Source organism: Salminus brasiliensis, chromosome 7, assembly GCF_030463535.1.
Source record: "Salminus brasiliensis chromosome 7, fSalBra1.hap2, whole genome shotgun sequence".
In the NCBI taxonomy this organism is placed as follows: domain Eukaryota; kingdom Metazoa; phylum Chordata; class Actinopteri; order Characiformes; family Bryconidae; genus Salminus; species Salminus brasiliensis.
Window position 1 is genome coordinate 462708 of NC_132884.1, and position 18222 is coordinate 480929.

At 44.4% G+C, this 18222-nt stretch overlaps 1 protein-coding gene across 1 annotated transcript in view; it reads right to left on the reverse strand.

The window, feature by feature from the left end:
* pik3r5 (phosphoinositide-3-kinase, regulatory subunit 5) overlaps positions 1-18222 on the reverse strand; it is a 33051-nt gene that overhangs the window by 7968 nt on the left and 6861 nt on the right. Inside the window, 7 exon segments of the mRNA XM_072683283.1 lie at positions 81-249; positions 541-715; positions 2106-2175; positions 2553-2691; positions 2779-2847; positions 3070-3170; positions 4135-4245. Coding sequence (XP_072539384.1) covers positions 81-249; positions 541-715; positions 2106-2175; positions 2553-2691; positions 2779-2847; positions 3070-3170; positions 4135-4234 — 823 coding nt within the window. The 5' untranslated portion in view covers positions 4235-4245.

Genomic DNA, 18222 nt, shown 5'->3' on the forward strand with positions numbered 1-18222 from the left:
CACACACACACACGTCTTAATACTTTACAATCAAAATACAATCAGTCTACACAACTCATAAGAGATTACTGACTGCTTACCATCTGTTGTTGTGCCACTGCACGCTGGGATGTTGAGTTTGTCCTGCAGTTCCTCCAGGCCCTGTGCTACATGAGCTCGAGCATCACTCACGTCCGGCATGACTGCTGCTAACTCCAACAGCTCAGTTACAGACAAAAGAGCCTGTTCCAGCTCCTCTCCACTGAGAGACTGCAGAGAGAACCCCCCACACTTAATACTTCCACTCACTGGCCACTTTATTAGAAACCCCTACCTTGTGCTTCCACTCACTTGCCACTTTATTAGAAACACCCATCTTGTGCTTCTACTCACTGGCCACTTTATCAGAAACACTTGCCTCCACTAGACAGGTGTAAATGTACAGGTTGTATCTTATTGGTTGCTACACGGTTTGAGTGGAGTTTCTGATAAAGGGGCTGTGACAGGTTGTGTATATTGGTGTGTGTATGGCAGTGTGTGTGTGAGGGTGTGTGGGCCTACCTGCAGAGCTGTGTGTATGGAGGGCAGGGGGTATTTGGTGCCCAGTACGGACTGGAAGGCGTGTTTAATGAGGGTGATGCTGGCGTCTCTGTGAGAAACCTCAGCTCCACCCAGCTGCTCCAACACAGAGAGAAACGCTGCAGGAACATCCGCTGGGTTCAGCAACAACACCGTACTGAAAACACACACACACACACACACGTTAGAACTGGGTGGTTCTTAAAGTCAGATAGAGCACAGGAAATCAAAGGAACAATAACAACCTGTGTAGAATCATGCACTGTAAACAGATTTGTTTTTTTAGATCACCTTTGGAGCATGTCAGATCAAGAGTTTACCATACTGTAATCACATACACACACACACACACATATATATATATATAATGATTATAATTGTAATTAAAATAATGTAATGTGCATAGTTCATACTTTGTCAGAAAACTTTATAAGTTTTTAAAAGTTTTATATACTAGAATATTTAATATGATTATTTGGACAGTGAGTAAAATCATATTTACAATTACAGCAAAATGCTCAGACCACACCATCACACTACCACCACCATGTTTAACAGCTGGTATGCTCCTTATTTACAGTTATGGAATTTAGCTGACGCTCTTACCCAGAGTGACTTTCAAATGATTTACAGAGGTGGGTCAGTGTAGAGTTACGAGTCTTTTCCAAGAACCCTTATCAGTGTAGCGCAGCATAGTCTAAAACCCATAGAACCCAGTCTCCCACATCACACCAGCTCACTGGCAGGTAGTGATGCTATCTGCTGCACCACTATACCCACATTGTTCTTCTACTGGGGAATACTGTTTTAGCGTAACGTCAGATGGAAGTAATGGATGGGAGCCCTGTGTTCCACTTTTCACTAATAAGAACATTCTTCCTCAAGGCTTGGGGTTCGTCGAGGTGTTTGGCTAATGTCAGATGCACTTTTACATCCTGGCTTCTCATCATCTTTTGGAACCTCTGTTGATTGCAGCAAGGTGCTGCTTGTTGAGGTCTGCCTTACACTGCTGTATTTTAGATTCAGGAGTGCTTTAGTCTACCTTCATTTCATTGATCCCTTTTGTCTTATTTAAATCAGGTTCATTTGTTGATTAAGTAATTAAGGAGGCAATTTTCTATTTTTTTAAATAAATGAAATTATTATTTAAAATATATATATATATTATTTAAAATGGTGCTTGATGTTCACTTAGACTTTCTTAGTCCTATGTAACACTCTGTATATGTGTTTCAGAGTTTTGTGGTTTACATAGTTGCATAAACATGGGTAGATGAGTTCTGGAGGGGGCAAATACCTTTTTTCACAGTACTGTGTATAAAATAACAAGATATTTTCAACAAGTACTTTTGAACAGTGGTGTACAAACAAACAAACAAACAAACAAACAAACAAAGTCAACAGTGAGCCACTGGCTAACAGCCACACTCGGGCGCACTCTAAGAACAGAGGCAGGAAGTAGAATCGTCTCTGACCGCAGAGAGGGCCGGGCCGTAACGGCCGCAGCAGGATTTCCTGCCCAAACATAGAAGCAGAGAAGCACTCACATGGTTCTGCTGCTCTGAGCGGCGGCAGCGAGGCCCTGTTCCTCTCTCACCAGCCTGTGGTACGAAATCCCTGAGGTAAACACACGCAGGCGTTAGAACACAGGGTCATGTTTGTAGGATGGTGATGTAACAGATGTGACGCTGGTGTGACTTCAGCAATGTTCTGTTTTTTAGCAGAATAAACTAAACTGAGCACCACAGAAGCACAGTGCAGGAACTTAAACACCCACTGAGTGGCAGTACAGAGCTAATAACACCTACTGCAGGTCCTAATCTCAGATGCACTACAGAGGCCATGACTTACGCCTTCTGCACCAAAATGTCTACCAGTCAAACTCTATATAACACTACAATAAACCCAAATAAACAGAAAGTCAGGGGTCAGCGTGTATATGTATGTTGTGTGTGTGTGTGTGTGTGTGTGTGTGTGTGTGTGTGTAGTGTTACCTGGTGCACGGAGCTCCTGCTGTAGAGTGGTGAGCAGACTGCGACACACGTTGGAATACGGCTCAGGCCACGTCAGAAATCCATGGAACACCTCACACGCCTCGACCAGCAGATCACTGTCCAGCGGGCAGTGCGGTGCCTGAGGGAAAATTACAGCAGTGTGATTGGACAGAGCGGAGGCAGGGGGCGGGGCATGATGAGTTTGGATATAAAATTATTATCTCACCTGTATGAGTGTCGACTCGAACATGATGGCCAGAGGAGCCACCAACTCATACTCGCTGTTCTCCTGCACCTGTCAATCACACACACACACACACACACATACACACACACATACACACACACACACACACACACACACACAGCTTCAGCAACATTATCAAGAACTCACCAATCAAACTAATCAATACATGTTTTGCAATAATCTAATCAATGTTTAGTTTTAGATCTATCATCTTTTTATATTAACACTGAGGAGCCACAAGAGGGCGTGTGTGTGTGTGTGAGTACTGACCTGTCTGGCTCTGGTAAGGATCTGCTGCAGGAGGATGAGAAAATTCTCTGGATCTCTCTTCAGGAGTTCCTCCAGACTCCAGCGGTTCATACACCAGCCAGCTACACACACACACACACACACACACACACACACACACAGCCATCAGATTGAGCTGAGCACTCACACGGCGACTGATGAGGTCATCAGTAATATTTCAGTAGGAGGGAGTTTTTGCTGACTGATCACACTGCTGCTTTCCTTTACTTTAGCCCACTCCTACACACACATTAAAGGTGTTGCTGCTGAAGGTGTGATACATAGGTGTACACTGTGTTTAGGTGGTGTCTCAGTGCTGAGATCAGCTCCTAATAACTGTCCATGTACCTGGAGAACAGACCACCTCCCACCTCCCACTGAAACCCCTGAACAAGGACTACTGAAGAGATCTACTCCATCTACCAGCTGGACACACACACACACATCAAACCAAGTGTGTTTCATATCTAATCGAGTGTGCTTCAAGCAAGTGCACTTAAAATCAAATCAGTGTAATTAATACCTGCCCAGCGCACTTTCACCAGTCTATGTAGCCTTAAATTCATAGAAGTCGTTTAGAAATTAGTAAAAATGGAACATGGAGAACTTTCAACTTCCTTTCTAAGTCAAAGTGTCAAATTAAGCATTTCCTTAAACATCTTACACACACACACACACACACACTCTATACACACACTTCTCAATAACAGCATTAAAACACCTCGGCTGAGCTGGAGGTGCGAGAAAAACATGTCTAAAGCTTCCTGAAGTTAACACCTCATCAGCAGAACCATCAACATAAACACATAACTAAACACGCGGGCAGCAGCCTCGCACACACGCGGGCAGCAGCCTCGCACACACGCGGGCAGCAGCCTCGCACACACGCGGGCAGCAGCCTCGCACACACGCGGGCAGCAGCCTCGCACACACGCGGGCAGCAGCCTCGCACACACGCGGCCTGTTCACTGAGGACCTGCGGGTCGGACCTGCGTCTGTCTGCTGTGGAATCGAGGATTATTGATTATTGAGAATTATTATACTCACTATTCCAGGAGTGTGAAAGTTTGCTGGATGCCTGTAGGCCGTCCAGACAGCGGTCCAGGGCATGCTGGATCCGGTCCTCGGTGCACGAGGTGTGCTGCATCTTCACACTGCCTAAAACACAAACACAAACACGTGTATTATTATACTTGTGAGGACTTAATATCAGGGTGGACAGCACACAAGCCTGAATGCATGACCTACTGCTGATCCTGATGCTAAGCACGTCTAAAAAGTTATGGGACGGCCTTGTAATTTTGCTCTACGGGGAAGACATCTGGGTTTGTGATCAAAATATGAATATGGTCGATCTACTTATAACATGCCACTTTGTGGCTACTTGAACCCACCCACTTTTCAAGTGAGCAAAATATTTGAACATTTGACTGACAAGTGCTTGTGACTTAGCTCTTAATGTCTAGCCTTGGTTTGAGTCCTGGGTTCGAGCCTGTGAAAGCAGCAGTGGGTTAACAAAAGTATAACCCAGATAAACATGAACCTATTGGCACCATGCTGCCTAATGCCAGGCGTGGGCTATAGGGGTATAAACCCCCCAGCATTGAAATGATGATGGTGCTCCCTCCAGGACTTTTGGGATGAGTTGGGGAGTTGGGGAAGATAAGGTGGGGTGATGATCATCATCCAACATCCTGAACTCACTAACACTCTTGTTGCTGAGTGAAATCAAATCCTCACAGCAATGCTCTGCTCCAGAATCTAGTCTTCTTCTCTGGCCAGTAGAGACAGTTACTCCAACAGAAGCAGGGTCAGCTCTTTAATCCCCTTGATTTCAGCAGAAACTATGAATGAGCAGGTGTCTCAAAACATTTGGCCATACAGTGTATGAGCTCACCTGTCAAGCATGGTGGAGGTAGTAATGTCAGTGGGTCTTGATGCAGAGCTACACAACCCAGTCATTTTCTGTAAGACTACCGGTTCCAGCACTTCAGCTCACTGGAAACCGAGAGGGTAGAATATAAAGTAAGAAAGTTCTGATCTCATAAATCCACCTTTTCTTGTGATCTTCAGTGAGGAGCAGAGCAGAAACGGGCCTCGCTGTTCCAGTACTTTCAGAGGGGTCGTGTTCAGGAGAACTACGTTCCCTAAAAAGCCCTCGGAGCAGACCTCACACAGTGGTCAGTGTGTGGATATGTAAAACACACACTCTAAGAGTATAATCCCTGGCCTCTGGAGGAACACAAACCCACAGGCAACCACCGTTCATTCATCAGAGTGGGCAGAGATAGAGAACTGAAACACAAGCATACTTCCAGAACATTGCTTAATCGCTTCTGTGGAACAAAATATGAATTTCATATCAACAAATGAGGCCAGTGTCCCGTTCTCCTACACAGCGTGACCTTCAGCTCATCAGCAGCTTCCTCTGCTGAGCACCACGCTCACTTACAACACATTAAAGCTACGGAAAAATCCAGTTTAGCTAACCTTCCCCCAGATGCCCCAGATGTCGTCAGCTCAAGTGTGCATGTATATTTCTATTAGGAGCTACAAGGCTAATGTAGCTAATGCAGCAAATGTTAGCATGGAGCTAACTGCACTCCTACATCACCACACTCTCCTCAAACCGTGTGGAGAAGTTCGGTAATCTCTAATAAACGGGAGGATGAGCTGAAAACAGTATTAGCTGTCCTGAAGCCGGAACTGTCTCCACGCTTTTGTCTATTTGTGGTCATGTGGTCATTGTGGGCATTCTGTTAGCACGATGCTAACTGGTGAGGTATAGGGTACTAATTGGTAATAGCAGCCAGGTGTTGAGTATGGAGTATGTAATAAAGGTAAAAGTGTGAAAGGTGGGAATACTCAGACTTCCACAGAGTACATTTAGAAACGGTTGGTGTTTGAGTGTGGTTTCGATGAACACTACTAACGGAAGGAAGGAGCGATTCAAGTCTGGAAAAATGAGGGAAAAAAGATGGAGGATAACGATGCAAGCGCAGCAGCGACCACAGGGCCGGCGCCCGGGCACATCCTATCCCCCCGGACGCCATCTTACAGAAGGACCACTTAGGACCTAATTAGTTATCCAGCCGATGTAGCTAGCATGCTACTTGTGCTCGTTAGCCAGCTGAGCTTGTCCACCCCCTCGGCTGTATTAGCTAGCATGCTACTAGTTAGCCAGTCGAGGTGATCCCCCTTCGATTGTATTAGCTAGCATGCTAGCAGCCCCCCTTCACAGTGAGATGTATCTGGTGGTAGTTGTTTTTTTAATCACTTTATTATTTTATCTGGATCCCAATTATCTGCTGATCAAGGTTAGCTCGATATCGGATAGCAAGTGCATGATAACTATTATTAGAGCTTTACCTGTTGGTATCAGCTTTACATGCCAGCAATATTATACAATATTATGTCGTTAAACTTGCTAATATGAGATTCACGTTTAATAAATAAAGTTAAATAGCGACGCTTTAATGATCAGTAAATATCTTTACAGAAGTTTTAATCTGGCACAGAAGTACGACAGCTGCGTGAAGACGGAGAGTTAATCACGTGCAAGATTTTGACCAATGGAACAGTAGATGGAACAGGATGGGTCACGACACCGGTTTATGGAGAGCCTGGTCATTTCCTATTTCCCCCCAGCAGTATCGGAGAATGACTGTAAAACGCCCGACGGGGCGAGTTCTTGATGATGGGGGCTGAACGGCCAATGACTCAATGTCAAAATTAGCCTCATAGCTCCAGTGCTAATCTAAAGAAGCATGGCTTAAGATAAGATAAGATAAGATAAGATAGTCCTTTATTAGTCCCGCAGTGGGGAAATTCACAGTGTAACAGCAGAAAGGGATAGCAGGACACTCAGTTACAAAAATTTACATAAATAAATAATTTACACTATATACACACAATATAGATAAGAATTAAAAAAGCAATAAACAATATTATTTACAGCAAAAGACTCTTAATTGCACATGGGGGTGGGATGTATATACGGTGGGAAAAGGAAGACAGAAGTTCATGTTCTAGATAACAATGAGTCATACAGAGTGAGAACCACATTATCAAGTATATTAGAGATAACTGAACACGCTGATCAAGGCAGCCTATCTGGGATGTTCATTCAGCATTGCAGTGAGCTGTGGAGCAGCAGACCGGCGTTCTCCATCCGATACTTTTGGACCATGTCGCTCAGCCCTGTATTAAAGCGGTCCACTGTAGCTGTGAGAGAGCAGCAGCTCAACCACCTTCAGAACCCACTCACCTCCAAACCGCTGGTTTTAACCACAAAGCTAAACTTACTGGCACTCTTATCTGACCTGGTTCTGGGCAGTCAGTCATTGTGGTGTGTTAGGCCTGAATCAACACCAGCCCTTTCAGCTGAGCTGTGATGATCCAGGACAACACGCTGACTGCTGGCCAAAAGCTGCACTGCTCACTGCAAAGCACCTGTTAGCCACATTAAACTGAAGGAGCAAACTTCAGACACCCAGCATGGCTTTCTGATCGACTACATTTGGGTTAAGGAGAGCATTTGACTCCTTGTTAAATCATTAATATGAGGACAGGGATGCCGAGACCATATTCAACATCCCTGTCTCTTCTCTGGGAAGTAAACACGCCGCCGTTTTGCATGCCTGACCCAGATACAGGAGTTTAGGCAAATGGCCCTGCTTCCAATGTCACATGGAGAGTTTGGGGGAATTTCTGGGGACTCTAATCTACCTGCTGTTTGTTTTCCTTCCTGCTCATAATTAAAGCAGCTAATTCCTGAGTAGCAGCGCACAGTAGGCTTTAACATCCCGGCTAGTTCCACAGAAAACACCACATGTAAATGACACTAGTTACTGCCCGACGATAAGAGGACCATCATCATCATCATCATCATCATCATCAAAATTATATAATCAAGCGATCAGGTGTGTTGGTAGGGGTGGGTCCCATAATAAAGGGGTGGGCCACAGGTCCCATAATAAAACATGATATTTAAAGATCTGTGAAATACATTATACACTATCTTGACAAAAGTATTGGGACACTGCTCATTCATTGTTCCTTCTGAAATCAAGATTATTAAAAAGAGCTGATCCTGCTTCTGTTGGAGTAACTGTCTCTACTGTCCAGAGAAGAAGGCTTTCTACTAGATTCTGGAGGAACATTGCTGTGAGGATTTGACAAGAGCATTAGTGCAGACAGCACCCAACTCATCCCAAAAGTACTGGATGAAGCTCCTCCGCCATCATTCCAGAGAACACAGCTCCTCCACTGCTCCACAGCTCAATGCTGGGGGGCTTTATACCCCTCCTCTAGCCCACGCCTGGCATTAGGCAGCATGGAGCCAATAGGTTCATCATGTGTATCTGCTCCAGAGAGTCCTATTCTATTGGCAGTCCTTCTTCTCTACAGGGACTAGACAAGCTGTGTGTCAGCAATGGGTGCAATTAAGTAGTTGAATGTATTCATTTGAAGAGGTGTCCACAAACATTTGGACATTAAGTGTATTTTTATTTCAGCATACTTCAGTAAACTGTTGTGAGAAAGCTGAATGCTACTGAATGTGTAAATTAGGGGAAGGCAGTGAACTGACGGCGCTTCACTGGACTGGACTGGACGCAGAAATGTCCCAGTCTCTGTTTGATGGACACTTCCTCATTCCAGAAGTGCAATGCTGGCATTTGGTGGCTAAATGCAGTTTGTGTCAGGAGCTTGTGACTGCGGTAGAACTTCCACTTGCTCAAAATGAGCACAGAGATTGGTTGACGACCGCAGTTAAATAAAAACAGCTCTGCTTAAAATACAGACCGAAACCACGTCTTTAAAAAGAAAAGTCACTTCCAGACTCGGCTGTAATACTCATAACCTCTGCTGTCTGTCCAGGAGCCTTCAACATCACACTCGTTCTACAGTGGAGGTGAAGGGAAGCAGACGTCTGAAGCTCTACTAAAAGCTCCTCACAGAAAGTTCTTCACCTAATGGTGATGAAGACGCTGCCTGATGCCTGAGACACGGTTCTACCAGAGTTCTGAGAAGAGTTCGGCTCTAGAACCTGCTTTTAAAATCAGATCATTAAAATGGTGGAGGGATACATGCTGCAGGGTTTAGTGCGGCTACAGAAAGTAGTCCCTAAAGAGAACTGCATTAGTTCAGATTCTCCACTATTTTACCTTCATCATCATCATCATCATCATCATCCATATAAAACTCAGAAGACTCGTGTAGCTGCACTGGTGGGTTTGGATAGGAAATAGATTATGGGCTGTATCTGTGTTGTAGTCATGGCGACTTGGTTCCATTTACCACTACTGTACAGAGATCACCCCCAACCATTGAATAAGCTCAGTTGATCAGTTGTGTTTTTGAAGGCTCTGGACACCTGGCTGCAGTGTTTTAAGTTTAACTCATGTGCTGAAATAAGAAATTCCCCCAAGCAAAACTAAAATCCCCGCATGACCACATGTGTGGAGAGAGAGAGCGAGAGCAAGAGCGAGAGCTCTTAAGGCTCATTCACTAAACCAGTGGTCACAAAACCTCTTCCTGCAGATTCAATTTCCCCCAGTGTAGCAAACGCACATCCACTTAATGGACAAAAGTATTGGGACACCTGCTCAGTCATTGTTTCTTCTAAAATCAAGGGTATTAAATAAGAGTTTACTCTGCTTTTGTTGGAGTAACTGCCTCTACTGTCCAGAGAAGAGTCAAGGATTAAAAAATCCAGTTAATATTGTATCTGCCACAAGGGAACAATGCAGAACATCTCAAACCAAAGTTCAGGGATTAAAGGTCAGTGATGACGTCAGTGACACTGTTCCTACACTGCTAAAAATAAAGGTCATTGGTTTGGATGGACAGCTCTATTTTAGCTTTGCAGTGACATTATTCTCAGGAAAGGAGAAATGCTGTAGATCGTGTACCAAATGATGGGTGTGTATCTTCAGGAGTGTGTGAGAGGCTACTTTAAACAGAAGGTTCGGTACTGGACTGTACAGGCTTACAGAAAACCAAGAGACTAACTGAGCAACGCTGACCGAACCCCAGCAGACCCCCCAATGCCTTCGATGTGCATCACTGATAATACAGTGAACTACTGCCCAGCCAACTCGCTCATGGGGGGTTCACATGGGTGGAACATGGACAAGGTGGGTTCCAGGTGAGCATGGGCTCTGAGTGGGTTTGTACGTCCATGTGTCCATGGAACCAAGTTGGGCTACCCTTACAGGCCCCACATGGACATGTTAGCTGGGTGGACACCAGTCATTAATCAGCCTTTGGGTTGGGTTGGGTTGTCACTTAACCAACAGCTCCACCAACGCAGTGATCACACACCCAACACCTTTACTAATGCAGTGGTCACTCAAACATCTCTAGAGGTGGAAAAGCTGCTTTCTGGACCTCACTCTTCCATCTCTAAACATCTCCCAGCCCAGTGGTCACCCACCCAGCATGTCCTACACTCTCACCAATGCAGTGGTCACTCACCCAGCATCTGTAGCTGCTCTATGTGGTTCGACCCCATGACAGATGTTCATCACGTGTCCACTTTAAATGACATCTTAATATTAAATCCTAGATCACAACACCTCACCTTTCACAGGTAAACAAACACAACTGACCCGCGTGCATTGTAAGCGTGTGCACAGATTAAATGATCTATAAACCATCAGCAGGCAGACTGTTTGGGTTCGTATTGTTTGTAGGTCGTTGCATGTTTCTGCGTGGTGAACACGTCGCCCCCTGGTGGTCTGGAGGGCTTACTCGTGACAGAGACGTTTCACCTAGAATGCCTTTAGGTTTTATATATATATATATATATATATATATATATATATATATATATATATATATATATATATATATATATATATATATATATAGGTTATACAGCACACACACACACACTCTCAAACATACACACACCATCTCATTCGATTGTCTAATCGTGTGCCAGTATTGCAATAAAATCATGCAAATACATTAAATGTCCAAATGTTTGTGGACACCCTTTCTAATGAATATATTCTGCTACTTCGAGTTGCACCTATTGCTGACACAGATACACACACACACACACACACAGCTTGTCTAGTCCCTGTAGAGAAGAACTGCCAATAGAATAGGACTCTCTGGAGCAGATCAACATCATGACCCTATTGGCTCCATGCTGTCTAATACCAGGCGTGGGCTAGAGGGGTATAAAGCCCCCCAGCATTGAGGAGCTGTGGAGCAGTGGAGGAACTGTGCTCTCTGGAATGATGGTGGTGGAGCTCCATCCAGTACTTTTGGGATGAGGTGGAAATGATGAGTTGGGGTGGTGATCATCATCCAACATCCTGACCTTATCTACAGGTAATGTTCACATCAACCATCAGAATGAGGAATGTGATTTCTGTGATTCTGAGCCTTACCTGACTCTAGAACCGCTGATCTTCTGGAATGTTCAGCAGAACAGTTACTAGAGTCAACCAAGAACAGAAAGCTGAGGCTGCAGTGGCCACAAACGGAGCCAATCGGATCTGAGTTTGGGGAACTGTCCTCTCAGACTGACCGTGTTTATGCGGTTGGGAGCGTCTCAGATTGCAGAACAGCAGGTGCTCTGGAAGCCCCGTGGTTGTGTTTTCTTAAAGAACGTCCGTGCTGCAGAACGTCGGGGTGGATGGTAGAGAGAGAGGTGGACAGCAGTCAGTGTGGAGGTGTAGGGACGTTAGTGAGGATGAGTCCTGATGACGCTGACTAACAATCCTCCAGAGTGAACGGAGGAGACCCTGCGGGTGCAGGGGCCTCTGGGGGATCATGTGTGTTACCCAGCTGAAATCCTCCTCTTTCATAAGAGGATGTGAGCACATCCTTTCACACGTCAACACCAGCGCTTCCACTTTTTCTGAGGTTGCGACAGGGAGGAAGAGCTGACGGACTGAAAGCAACAATAACATACATGAATATGGCGTATGTGTGTGTGTGTGTGTGTGTGTGTTTGTGCTGATGTAATACATTTATTCATGTGAACATGACGTCCAAATAGCACCAAAAGTGTCTGGCCACCCAGGTAATGAGTGAGTTCAGCTGCTTCAAGGTGTCAGTATAATCCCCATAGAAAAGCACTGACCAATAGAATGTGATGCTTTGGGGCAGCTGGGATGCATGCTTTGACTGGGTAACGTTATCTAGAACAGAGCATTTTACACCAAGACCCCCCCAAACCCCCCAAACCCACCAAACCCCACACTAAATGAGTCTATTCTGAAAAATCTCTTTTAATGTAATGTTGTTTTCTTTCAGGCTGATTTACAGGCTGATCTTCAGGCTGCTCTGTGAGAGAGACGCTGGGGAACAGGGGTGTTCTGAGGGTTGTAAGTTAAAGGAAGTGAAACCCAGCTGATTTGGGATCAGTGCTGATCTGGGTGACGTAAAGCAGAGCTGTTGTTGTGTTTGTAATGTAAACAGCCCAGACAAAGCCACTGAAAGCACACTGTGCATCTCTCTCTCCCTCTCTGTTGACACTCTGTAGATATCCACATGTCGTCAAGTTGACCATTAATTGTGTGCTAAGTAACCCATGACTCACCTCAGCATTGTGTGTGTGTGTGCGTGAGAGTGTAACTGAATGTCCACACAAGGCGGCAGTAAATGCAAATAAACGCTGTGAGCTGATCTGGATCACACACTGGACTGTACTGTTGGCATCATTTCAGTGATGTATTAGTTCCTTCCAGCCGAGCCGCTGAAGGTCATAAAGGCCGAGGTGAGGCCTTGTGTTTTGACCATTATTAGCCACCTGACATGAACTCTGTCTTCTTTTGTTCAGTTAAACGTCTGATTGATTTCCACACTTTAAAGAACATTTTCACTAAAACTCTCAGAGTATCCTGACTGAACCAGATTCAGTCCATCAACCCCCCCCTCCTCTTCCCCCATCTTCATTTATTTGATTCAGGAATCTATCAAACTGGAGCTACATCCTCATCCACATAGTGTCCCGCTACGCTGAGGTCAGAGTGGCTCTGGTTCCTCCAGCATTCCTCAGCTCTGTGGTTCTGGTTCTGTTTGGGTTTATAGAGTAAAGGAAGTCCCACCGTCTCCTAAACCTCATCCATCTACCAGCTGATGAAGATCTGGAGGAGCTCTGAGAGACAGGTGGGAGACAGGTGGGTTTGGGGGTGTGTCTACAGAGATGAGTAAATTGTGACTAAAACTATTCAGTTAGTTTATTCTGTCTGCACATTCTGCAAGAAATAAAAATGTTATCTTAAGTTCTAAAGTTCTAAATGTTATATTACTTTAATAGTGTTTTTTAATTTTATTTGAACTATTGACAATTTAATGTAACTAAAGCAATTGTCTATGATTGTTGAAACTTAGATCAGAGCACATTTTAATAAACAGTTTATGTGTTTATAATATTTTTCACTGAACTGATTAAATATTATTGTATTATCCTCCGTTCCTCAGGGTTCAGAGAGCAGGCCTGCATGTTTCGTTCGGTGTTTTTTCACTTGACAGAGTTTTTTTGGGTGGTTGGAAGACACACTGCCTCTAAGTGTGGGTCCTGGGATAAGGCAAGCCCTGCTGGAGTAAACTCTGGGTGGGTCTGCTGAGCTGGGTGGTGTTGCTGCTGTGAGGCCGTTGGTGCAGGTTTTGTTTCTGAGTATCTGAGCTGAACTTGTTGGTTTAGTCAGAATCCTGGCCTCCAGCTGAGGTCACAGATACAGAGTAACCCTGCAGTCTTTAACGTCAGCGAGAGAAAAACTCCCAACCTGGCAAAAACACTCATATTAGTGTGACCTCAGAGCAGACCTGATAGGCCTGTTTGTTTTAATCTCACCATAAACTACCAGATTAGAAACCTAGCAACCTGCTTCCTGCCCCTCCGCAGCTCTGAAAAGTCCCTCTAACACAGGGAGCGGACTCAGATCATCAGTGTGTGATTAGTGTGTGGGTGATCAGAGATAAAAAAAAGAGGCACTAATATGAATCGACTGACATCAGCCGCCTACCGGGGGGACTCCCGCTGAAACGTGGCTCACACAGCCTTAAAGTTTCATATCAGCCAGCTGCTGAGCACACCGTCCATATTTACATCCAGGATGAGCTCAGAGGCAGAGGCCACACGAGTTTATCAAGATAAGACACCTTCCAGGACTGCACACGCTGTACTCCACACACTAATCCACAGTGAGCAATGCATCGACTGCTGCGGTCAGAATATCACAGTGAGTAAACTTCTCACAGCCCCATTAACCATCCATCCTTCAAACCCTAATGATACATCATTCATTCATACAGGAGAAGAACACGCCTGTAGTTTAGTCTGCAGCTCATCTTCCAGATCCACTATGAATTATCCAGTGTCTTCTATGAATTATTCACTATACATTATGAATTATTCAGTATCCACTATGAATTATTCAGTATCTACTATGAATTATTCAGTATCTACTATGGATTATTCAGTATCCATTATGAATTATTCAGTATCTACTATGGATTATTCAGTATCCATTATGAATTATTCAGTATCTACTAAGAATTATTCAGTATCTACTATGAATTATTCAGTATCTACTATGGATTGATCCAGTATCAGTATGAGTTAATCAGTATCTACTATGGTACTGATATGTAGACTCTGTAGTTCTGAGAGTCAGGAGTTGAAGAACTGATCTACGTGCAGACCCTTAGATGTTAAAGGGTTAATTATACACTGGCTTTATGACTGTGTGATTAGAGGTGGCGGGTGGTCCGGGCCAGAAGTCATACAGGACAATATCAGACTCTATCAATCAGAAACTCCACACAATGAGCCGGAGAGTGTGGGAGTCTATCAGCAATCCTGATCGCACAGAGAATACAGCAACAATACAGCAGCACCTGCTTCCTCACAGGAGCTTCCTGTTTGGGGGGCCAGTGGAAATGCAATCGGACCGCTGGAGGAGAGAGAGAAGGAAGAGAAGAGGAGATTCTCATGGAGGGTCAGAGAGCGGGGGATCCCACCGTAAAGGGGCTGGACGTGTACAGTAACAGTGAGACGTCTAGACACAGCTGACTGAACTGAGGGTTTTCACGAGCTTAACCTCCTGAACTCTGGGTCTGCTACTCATAATTACCAGCATCTACAAAATATGATTAAACAGGCTGTACTGAGTACTGAGTACTGAATACTGAATACTGAATACTGAGTACTGAATACTGAGTACTGAATACTGAACACTGAATACTGAGTACTGAATACTGAATACTGAATACTGAATACTGAGTACTGAATACTGAACACTGAATACTGAGTACTGAATACTGAATACTGAATACTGAGTACTGAATACTGAACGCTGAATACTGAGTACTGAATACTGAACGCTGAATACTGAGTACTGAATACTGAACACTGAATACTGAGTGCTGAATACTGAGTGCTGAATACTGAGTGCTGAATACTGAGTACTGAATACTGAATACTAAGTGCTGAATACTGAGTGCTGAATACTGAATACTAAGTGCTGAATACTGAGTGCTGAATACTGAGTACTGAATACTAAGTGCTGAATACTGAGTACTGAATACTAAATACTGAGTACTGAATACTGAGTACTGAGTACTGAATACTGAGTGCTGAATACTGAGTGCTGAATACTTAGTACTGAGTACTGAATACTGAGTGCTGAATACTGAATACTGAGTACTGAATACTGAGTGCTGAATACTGAGTACTGAGTACTGAATACTAAGTGCTGAATACTGAGTACTGAATACTAAATACTGAGTACTGAATACTGAGTACTGAATGCTGAGTACTGAACTCAACATTCAGAAAGGAGATCCAGCTCTGAAGGTTTCTCTGTGTTTGAGGAGAGGGAAAGTGCAGACCTGCGTTGTTTTCCACAGATGAATATATAAAAATAAATTACAGAGAAATTCATAGTGGATACTGAATAATTCGTAGTGGATACTGAACAATTCATATTGGAAACTGAACAATGTACAGTAGGTACTTATTGATTGGATATGAAATAATTCATACTGGATTCTGAATATTCAATAACAGACAGAAAAAAATCATAGTGGAGGCTAAAATAAAAGTGCTACAGAACACAGTATATTAGATACTGAATACTTCTTATTAGACGTAATTCATTGTTAGATAAATAGTTTATCATGCCGTATTCACAGTGGATACAGTGCAACAGCTACAAATACAGTAAAGCAGCTGAGCACTGTGCTGAACCGCGGGACTGCTGCCGTTCCTGCACAGCGTGTCTAATGATAGTCAGTAACTGATCTATAGCACTACAGAATGTGGGGGAGATACGGAGCACTGCGCCATACACCCTGCAGTGTGTGTCACACATTGTATATGGTGGCCCAGAGTTGCCAGGACAAACCTTAAATGAGCTGCTACAGGTGGGCAGGTTGGGTCCACAGTGCACTTCACACTGTCATAACTGACCCACAAGTGCCTGAACTGGACAGTGTTCAGCCCAGAATCGTCCACGAAATGGGAAGTGCCCCTCCTTTATGAAATAACAATGTAACAATAACAAACAGAAATGCGTGTGCTTACAAATAAAATCTCCTAAAATTCCTTCTACTGGTTACAGTAAAAGGTGATGGCCTCATTTACCCCCCCGTAACAATGAGCGGCGGGCCGGCTGATCGTTTTCGGAAATAACAGCACTCAAACAATACAGTGCAGTTCCCCGTTCTCCTGAATGGCCTGGTTGAGCAGGTACTGTGTGCTGCAGCTGATCCATCGCCCGACCCATATTCACCACCGCAGGTGACCGTAGCTGCCAACTTCTGTCAGGACAGGAAACGAGGAAGTGGGTTACTTCCTGTTTGGCCTCTATTGATTCCAGTGAGAACCTTCCCCTCGCAGGTCAAAGCATTTCACGTTATGAAGTTGTGCCAGTAAGGATATTCAGATAATTACTGCTAATACGGCTCTGCAGATATAGCGGCCTGATGGAGTGACCGCGCTGATGAAGGGTCAGAATCAGCTCCAGTCGTGTGTGCAGTTCGTGATTCTGATAGAAATCCAGTCTGGCCTTTTTGGCATGCAGCTGTTCTTCTGCTGTTTGTGCATTGTTCTGATGCTGCTCACTGTTTGGCCTTGACCGTCCAGTTAAAATGATGGCATCACTTACTAAGACATTACACACTGGAAATGCATTAGAGCAGAACTGCTACATTTAATGATTTACCCATGCTTACACCATAGGGACAAAAGTATTGGGACACCTGCTCATTCACTGCTTCTTCTGAAATCAAGGGTATTAAAGAGCTGATCCTGCTTCTGTTGGAGTAACTGTCTCTACTGTCCAGAGAAGAAGACTGTCTACTACATTCTGGAGGAGGAGCATTGCTGTGAGGATTTGACTGCATTCAGCCACAAGAGCATTAGTCAGGTCAGGGTGGTCATTCCCAATTCCCCAACCTAAAAGTACTGGATGGAGCTCCTCCACCATTATTCCAGAGAACACAGCTCCTTCACTGCTCCACAGCTCAATGCTGGGGGGCTTTATACCCCTCTAGCTTACGTCAGGCAGCATGGTGCCAATATCTTCATGCTGATCTGCAGCAAGTACTGGTAACTCTACTGCTACTTCAGCACAGTGCACATGGCACACCAGCAGCAATGTTCTACATTAGAAAGTTAACTAGTGATGGAAGTGTATATCCCACCACTGTGCAGACTGACTGTTGGAAAATCTACACAGTTCTCCCTTTCGTTATGAAATCGCTGCGCGCTGGTAACGACTCAGGACAGTCTGCAGCACTGCAGCGTCAGTATTTCTAGGCAAACACTATTATTATTTTTATTACCATTTGAAGAGCTGAATCAGCTGTGTCAGGTCAGAAAAAGCTGAAGACTGTGCAGTGCAGGAACTGACAGCTGTTTACTTCCAGCTCTGCATCATGTGATCGACACGCAGCGCTGAGGTGAAGCATTTAACCAAATCATGTTGAGCCGGAGTCAGCACTCTGCAGCAGGAACTTCTAGATAACTCTGACTGTTGCATTAACCAGAAATCTACAGCATCATACGGCACTGTTTTACCTGTTGCTACAGCAATGGAGACTACACCATGACGCCCCTTCTAATGAACACATTCAGCGAATTTAAGCTGCACCCATTGCTGACAC